This window comes from Electrophorus electricus, chromosome 14, assembly GCF_013358815.1.
Source record: "Electrophorus electricus isolate fEleEle1 chromosome 14, fEleEle1.pri, whole genome shotgun sequence".
In the NCBI taxonomy this organism is placed as follows: domain Eukaryota; kingdom Metazoa; phylum Chordata; class Actinopteri; order Gymnotiformes; family Gymnotidae; genus Electrophorus; species Electrophorus electricus.
In genome coordinates this window covers 14,330,001-14,337,961 of record NC_049548.1, presented here as the reverse complement: position 1 = coordinate 14,337,961, position 7,961 = coordinate 14,330,001, and the positions used below count along the sequence as shown (strand labels likewise).

General features: G+C 45.7%; 1 protein-coding gene across 1 annotated transcript in view; it reads left to right on the top strand.

Moving 5' to 3' along the window:
• Positions 1 to 2,006: 2,006 nt before the first annotated feature.
• The window catches only part of gpr142 (G protein-coupled receptor 142), a 6,488-nt gene continuing 533 nt past the window's right edge, over positions 2,007 to 7,961 (top strand). Inside the window, exons 1-3 of the mRNA XM_027013089.2 lie at positions 2,007 to 2,146; positions 5,775 to 5,929; positions 7,094 to 7,961. The exon at positions 7,094 to 7,961 is cut by the window's right edge and continues 533 nt beyond it. Coding sequence (XP_026868890.2) covers positions 5,791 to 5,929; positions 7,094 to 7,961 — 1,007 coding nt within the window. The 5' untranslated portion in view covers positions 2,007 to 2,146; positions 5,775 to 5,790. The remainder of the gene's footprint in view (positions 2,147 to 5,774; positions 5,930 to 7,093) is intronic.

Sequence of the window (7,961 nt, the reverse complement as noted above, 5' to 3'; positions counted from 1 at the left end):
GGTGAACCGTTAATCGATGTCTGGACATCTAGAATAGGGCTGGCTCTTTCGTCTGGAGACTAAACTCTTTGGATTGTTCATGGGTGTCATAGCTGTGGTGATCTCTTGTGCTTTTTCTTTGTATAAATCAGGAAAGAGGTGAGACATGTCCTACATGTTTGTTTCTCTTCAGACAAACGTGTGACATCTCCAAGGAATCCAAGGCCCAAGGGTGGGCCCAAATCCAAAAGCGCTTTACTGCCAAAATGTACCAGCGCGAACCAAAACAAAAACCAGAAAAACAGAAGAACAGAACTGCTGCATCAAAGCTCTGAAAAGTGTAACAACTCATGAGGGAAAAATCTTGAGGATATAAGAGGGCAAGCTGGAGTAGTGAAAGCACTCTAGGCTAACCCCAAGAACTGTGTGTTGTGTGAGGGCTCTTGGGAATTGGAGTGTTGTTTTGATACAGGCTGCTCCCATCTCGGTGTGGAGTGACAGACAGAAGGGCCTTTATGGTCATTTAACTGACACAGATGCTCGTATATGGGGGAAAAGACAAAACTGTGCCTTCTCCTTTTTTGAATGCTACAAGCATGGACATAATTTGGTCTTGATTTGTGGGTTTGGCATTTTGCTTTGTTGGTTTGGCTCCAGAAAACTATAAAATATATCAGGATTAGTTCAGTGAGCAGGTAGAAGAAATGGACTGCATGACTGCCTCCATGGTCCATAGCAAACTGACACCTCCCCACCCAAGAGCTGTGATTAATGATAATAATTCTGTTGTATGATGGGAAATCTTTTCCATCTGGTTGTGCATCTGGTGTGGAGGAAGGCCAGCTCTAGTTTATCAAACTAACACTCGCAAATCAGCCATCAGGATAGAGAGAAAGAGAAAGAGAGGGGAGAGGGGGGGGCAGTAAGAGGAGAGTATGAAGAGTAAGAGAGGGAGAGAGAAAGACCAGTTATCAGTGACCAAAATCTAGTCATAGAAATGGGAAGATACAACACAATCTTGGTTTCCCAGAGAGTGGGAGAAGACTGTGGTCACTAATTTATTGTCACTTCTTTCCTATTAATTTACTGATTGTAATTTTTTTTCTAGTATCTTAGCAATTGACATGTTCTGTTTAAATCAGTTATTTGCTTTGGTAAAACTGTACCTGGTATAGCCATGCCCATAAAGATGAATTGAATTGAAAGAGAGGGAGAGTGAGCAAGAGAGTGAAAGAGAGAGATAGGGAGAAAGAGAAAGAGAGAGAGTAACTGGAAAAGAAGCAGGTTTTAAGTGGCTGTTGCATGATGTAATTATAGCAAAGTGGAGAAATCCCTGAAGAAGACACTGCTACACTCCTTTTTGCCATGAGGAAGACTGCCTCCATAACGTCTCCTTAGATCTCAATGAGACCTTTACCTCCCACCCTGCTCCTGTGGTTTGGAATACTCCACAGCACAGAATGTATCTGAGGACGTATGGGAGAGACTGCGCTGATGAAAGCTTCAGTCTCGAATATCTGCTGATAGAAGAGGCATAGAATCAAGAAGTGAGCTTGCTGTTGGAGACTGAATCAATCACACCACATCAGGGTCAACTATGGTATCAGTCAAGTTATTAATTGTTCCAAATTTGTTTGTGTTCTTTATAACAGTTATATAAAGTTATATTGTTAAAGTTATAAAGTTTGTTTCTGTGAAAGGTTCTAAAATACACACCTGAAGAGACTGGTTGTATTAAATCTTATTTATATTCAGTACAAAGCCACAATGCCTAAAGAGACCTCGTTAATACATGCACACACTCACCCCTCCCTAATTCATCTCTCTCCCAACCTCCTCTCCCTCTCTCTCTGTCTCCCCCTCTCTCCCTCTCTCTCTCTCTCTCTCTCTCTCCCTCTCTCTCTCTCTCTCTCCCCCCCTCTCTCCTTCACTCTGTCTCTCGCCTTGGTTCCCTCATTTCTCTCCTGTCCTTTCTCACTCTCTGCCCAGCCAGCCGCAGCAATGGGCCAGCGGTTCGGGGACCACCACTCTCAATCCCTCTCCCCCTCTTCCTCCTCCTCTTCCTCACAGAAGCCCGGGCTGGGAATCGGGCTCTAGGGATCCGCAGCCCCGCAGAGGAGCTTCCAGCCCACAGTGGGCAGATGGGGACCAGTGCCTGACCCTGACGGTAAGAGGGCCTGTCCTGCTTTCTCTCCATCTCTCTTAGACCCTCTTATTCAAATATTTACCCTCCCTGCCAGGACCATTTATTTTCTGAAGCCAGTTAAATATACATGTTTTCCTTCTCATCTTGATAACTCTGGCAATAATGTTTTGTTAAATATTTGTTAGGCAAACACAGTAAAATGGCAGAGGTGGGTTTTCTATACACCGATTAATGTTAATCTTGCACTGTACAATTTCCAAGTGGAAATCACAGTTTTCTGAGGCTCCAGTTGTTTCGTTTGGAAAATTGTTACTAAAAGAGAGAACATCATTATATGAAAAGGCAAATTTGATGTCCAATTTGTGTCTAAATTATGTCCAAATATGACATGGAATGAAAACCACTTCTTTCGGTTATCTTGGTGTTTGAGTCAACAGTAATTCTTTTTAAAAAATGCTTATGTAAATATATCAGTCTATGTTTTCTTTCCTTCACGTCTGTGGGTTTTTATTTCTGGAGATTGATTTATACTTATGTAATCTGCTTCTTTATTTATGACTACCAACCAAAAACCTTTCAAAACATACAGACTTCATTGGAGTGATTTGTGCTGGAGATCAGTTGGTCACTGGACACTTCAAGTCTTCCTCCTGGGTTATGTCTTTTTAATTCTCGCTCACATGACAGGAAGTACATAGGTCACATTAAAAAGTTGTGAAATCTCACTCTTTTGAATCCTCAGAAAACTGAGGAAAGAAAGTTTAGGAGTTTCCAGATTCACTTGTCGGGTACGGTTAAATGTAGGACCACTGTAAATTTGCACAGCATCCAGAATCAGTCATTCTTCCTCCCTCTCCCTGAAAGTGGTGATCTGGGCTGTTTTCTTCCCAAATGTGCTGGGACACATGCAGTACAGATATGGCTCTGTCCTTGAGCTTGGCTATTGTTTCAGGTGTCCTGTCTCCTCATGAATAATTGAGAGTACTGAGTAGAGTTCATTGCATCCTTTCTCTGTCCTATTCCACGCAGCCTAGCTGTCCCCAGAACACCAGACCACAGATAATTCTGCTGAGCTCGAGAACACGACCACACCAGGTGCCCGCGTGCTACATGAAGCAGTGGTTATATTGTGGCATGAAATCTGAGACCCTATTCAGCCTGGTGGATATTCTTGCCCAGCATGCTATGAATGGTGATGGCGTGTGGATTTCACATCATTATAGGACTCGCAGCATGGCATTAATGATACATGCTCCACCGTGGTGTAGCGTCAGAGTGGCTTCCCAAGGAGCTTCCAAGGGTGTCAGAATGCAGAAGTGCACTTGGACAGCACTTCCCACGTTTGATCCTCCGGTTCCCTGCTTCAACAGAATCGTACGGCATCCCCCAGATGCCCCCAGGCCTGTAATGCACTTTCATCGCCCTGGACCATCACAGACTGCAGGCCATGAGCTCCAGTGTCACACCGAGGCCTGGATGTTCTGTCCGAGCAGTTCTATGTGATCATAGCTCTGTGCGTCAGCCAGCTAGATGAGAACGTTAGTAATGCATTGGGATTGTGGCTCTTATCTTAAAATCTGGTGACATACAGAGAAAGACAAAGTGTTTCTTGGCCAACCTTTAGTATAACTTGCTAAAAATACAAAAAAATAAAAAATACATTTTCCTTACCAATCCACACATACCCACAGTTTCCTTTTCTATGCAGAACATGTTATTCTGCTGTTTGGATATACTGCTCGTGATCTCACATCAAACAAGCGTATATTTGACACTCAAACAAACCCTGCCACTCTGCTGTCACTATCTGAGCTCACTGCAGAGATCTTCACACGGTTTCCACCCTGTCTTCAGAGGCAGCCAATGAGAGTTGTGGTCATTAGCATACAAGATCAATGCCCAGAAAATAAACCTTTTCTTCATAGCATAGAAGATTACATGGTATAAGGGTTTTATAGATGTCTTTCAAAAAGTGTGGGGAATGGAGTTAAATTGGAAAAAAAAGTCTTCTTTAAATATCCATTAAAACTAATTAGTTTTAATCTTTAATCTCTGCAATTTAAATCTTTAAACCTAACCCAGTTTTTAAATCTCCTTTTATAAATCTATTGTATTAAGAGAAAGAAATGAACACAACACATTCTCCTGAGATTTTGCAAGGATTATCCTACAAGCAATTGCTTACAGCAACCAGTTGCTTGCACAGTAATACTGTTCTCAGATCAGTAGTCACTCTTCTAAGAAGCCCTAGCTTCTTTCAATTCAAATTTGTGATGTGAGCAAATTGAATTTGAACATGGTTTCTAAAGCTCTGAGACCGGCTCCTCATCGGTGTCCCCATCAGCTAGTTCTTCAAAATGCTGGACCTGATTAATTGCTTTGTTAGGCTCTAATTGTCAGTGAACAAAATGTACAAAAACATGGCTGGGGTTATTCACAGGTCACTGCAGTTGAGAATCGGGAGTTAAGTACGCTCAACCGCAGTGGAGTCACAAATAACACCCCCCCCCCCCCCCCCCCGGGGTCGTGACACAGCAGCAATTATGAGGTGACAGAAGACAGATGTTCTCCTGTTCTCTCTATTTCCATTGCTCATTGTAAATTTGCCCTCCTAAGCAAAAAATGCGTAACACACTTCCTGCCGTCTCCTAGAATTCGAGTCATCTCTGCGTGCACTGCAGTGTAGTTTTACTCACTCCTCTACATTAAAGCTGTTGCCAGCCTTTAATCAGCACTGGAGGTCTGAGGGTCGTATTATCAGGAGGATGGAAAGGCACTGGCTCTACCTGACGTTGTTAAAGAAAATAATACAAGCCAGGCTATCGATTTTGGAGCTACTTCCGGGTCAAGTGGAAAAGGCAAGCGGTTGCTAGGAACATGCACCGTAACACGCATTCCGGAATGTCCAGCAAAGCAGACGGATGATGTTGAGTTGGGTGAAAGATACATTAAAAGGCTGGAAGAGAAAAAGAAGATAAGGAGATGAGGAAACAGTGCAGTTTTGGGCCCTTGGTCCCCATCAGAGAGCAGGATCTTGTTTCTAAGTGTCTGCTGCTTTACTGGTCGGCTCTTTCTGTCATTAACCCCATAGCCTGATCTAAACATTTCAGAACCATTAGCGTCTTTCCACTCTGCAGAAATGTGTCGCACTCAGTGTGTCTTAACGTTTCAGGTTAATGTGTATGACCAGCACAGGTCCGTGTCCTGTGGTATTCAGCAGGGCTATATTAAAAGAGCACACTTCCTCACCTGATATGGCAGTGTTTGAGCTTATGTTTGCACCGCCACCTGCCATCAGTCTACTAACGCATGTGCCCTGCTAACTCCAGGTTAGATGTTATGTGGCCTTTTGCTAAATAAGCACGACCCTGTTGTGAGGATGAGGGTTAAGATCTTGAAGCCAGACATGACTTATACAGGCTGAGCTACACGGTGCCTGCTATAGTGATGTACAGGAGCTGCGAGGGGGCTCTTATTATGGTACTAAAGCCTTTATAGCCTATACTATCTTACTGTAGCCTTTAATGGAGACCATGCTGACCCAACTGTGTCTCGTCAACTGTTTACAAAGGGACAGGAAACCACATGACCACTAAAGAATATTAAGCCACTTGAATGTTTTACCCACTTATCCTCTGTGTGGGTACAGGAGAAAGGCGAGGGCTATGGTCAGCTGGCACAATGACACAGGGCCAGGCCACCAGGGGGAGCAGGAGAGCCCTGAGGACCAACAGAGGTCAGAGTGCATGCTCGGCTACGTCCCCGTCATCTACTACAGCATCCTCCTGTGTGTGGGAGTTCCAGGTGAGCCACCCCAGCGTCTGTGTCGCTGACGAAATCGGAATTGCAAAAGAAATGACAACAAGCTGTCATTTGATCGTTTTCCCAGAGGTGATTTACTCTGGAAATACTGACGACATACAGCTATTAGACAATCCAGAGTCAGAGACATACTCACTATGTCAAGTGACAATCTGTGTCACGTGAAAATGTCCACGGGCAATACCTAAGCACAATGAACACGAGCAAATCAATCACTTAGTTGATTAATTAACAGATCAATAAGTAATTATCTTAACATGAATATTTTAATGATCTCTAAAATGGTCCCATACATCCTTATCACAGGGTCCCACAGAATACAAACAACAGGTTATGTTCCATTATCTGCTGTGTTCCAGTAGAGTGCAAAATCGTTCTACAGCCAAAACAAAAGCGACTGGAGAACAATGTGTTCTCACACATCTATAATACATCGATTGTATAACAGGCTTTTTATTCAGCTTAATAGTCAAATAATATTCTTATGCCAAAAAGATAATAGCCAAGATAAAGAAGAACCAGCAGTGCTGACTGAAACCTGTCAACAGGGGATTGTGTTGTGTTTCAACCACCACAGTGAGTAGGTGCTATTTGGCACTGATAGCTTAGAAAAGCTTCACATGTTAAGAAACTTTGAGCAAAGCTTCAAATAGCCAATGCTTTTAGGAAAGAGTTTAGTGCCTGTTTCAATTTAAACATTGCTTTAGAGTATAACAGCTTTCAACTAGGTAGAGTATTAGGCTAGGAGTAATCGAGAACCAGATTTAAAGATTCACCTGCTGACATTTTTGTCGACTCCTCTTAGGATCAAAAAACAGCCTGGCTTGACTTTTTTTGTTTGTTTGTTTGAAATCAAGCGTACTCCGTGACAGCACCTGGACAGTTTGCTGCACGATGTCACACTTTTCTCTAACATTCGATCAGCATTTTGGTGACGGTGGGCAAACGTCATAATGACAAATCCACTCAGTAGTTATGGATCAGCTGTGTCCTCTGCACCTCCTCTCTCTGCCTGTCCTCCCTGACCCACGCTGCCTTCCTGTTATCCTCTACGTTCTCCTCATCACGTCTCCTCCTCTTGTCTGTTCTCCCTTTTTCTCTATCGTCCTCTTCCTTCTCCCTCCTTTGCTCCCGTCCGTCTCTCAGTGAACATCCTGACGCTGGTAGCCCTGTCCCGTCTGGCCGCGCGCACCCAGAAGGCCCTCTACGTCTACTTGCTGGCGCTGACGGGTGCCGACATCCTCAGCCAGCTCTTCATCATCTTCGTGGGCTTCCTACTGGAGACGGCCGTCTTCCACCGCGAGGTGCCCCAGGTGTTGCTTCGCTCCGTCAGCATGCTGGAGTTCGCCGCCAACCACGCGTCCATCTGGGCCACGGTGCCCCTCACCATCGACCGCTACGTCGCCCTGTGCCACCCACTGCTTCATCGACAGATCAGCTACCCGGCCCGGGCACGCCGCATCATCGCCGGCGTCCTGACCCTGGCGCTGACATCAGGCGTGCCCTTCTTCTGGTGGTCAGACATGTGGCGGGTCAGCAGCCCGCCCGGGATCTTGGACTCCGCCCTGATCTGGGCCCATGTGGTCATCATCTACTTCCTGCCGTGCGGCATCTTCCTGGTGCTCAACTCGCTGATCGTGTTGAGGCTTCGACGGCGGCATCGCCAGCGAAGCTGCCAAGGGGAGGGCGGGCAGAAGGTGCCTGCCGGGGCCGGCAGGCTGGGGAAGACCACGGCCATGCTGCTGGCTGTCACCTCCGTGTTCACGGTGCTGTGGGCCCCGCGGACCACGGTGATGCTCTATCACCTGTACGTGGCGTCTGTTTACCGGGACTGGCGTGTGCACCTGGCCTACGACCTGTCCAACATGCTGGCCATGCTCAACACTGCTGTCAACTTCTTTCTCTACTGCTTCGTCAGCAAGGCCTTCAGGGGTGTAGTCAGGGATGTGCTCCTCCTGAGGGGGGTGCCGTTGCACCCGCAAAGGCCTTTCCACCACCGGGCCACGTCGGCGAA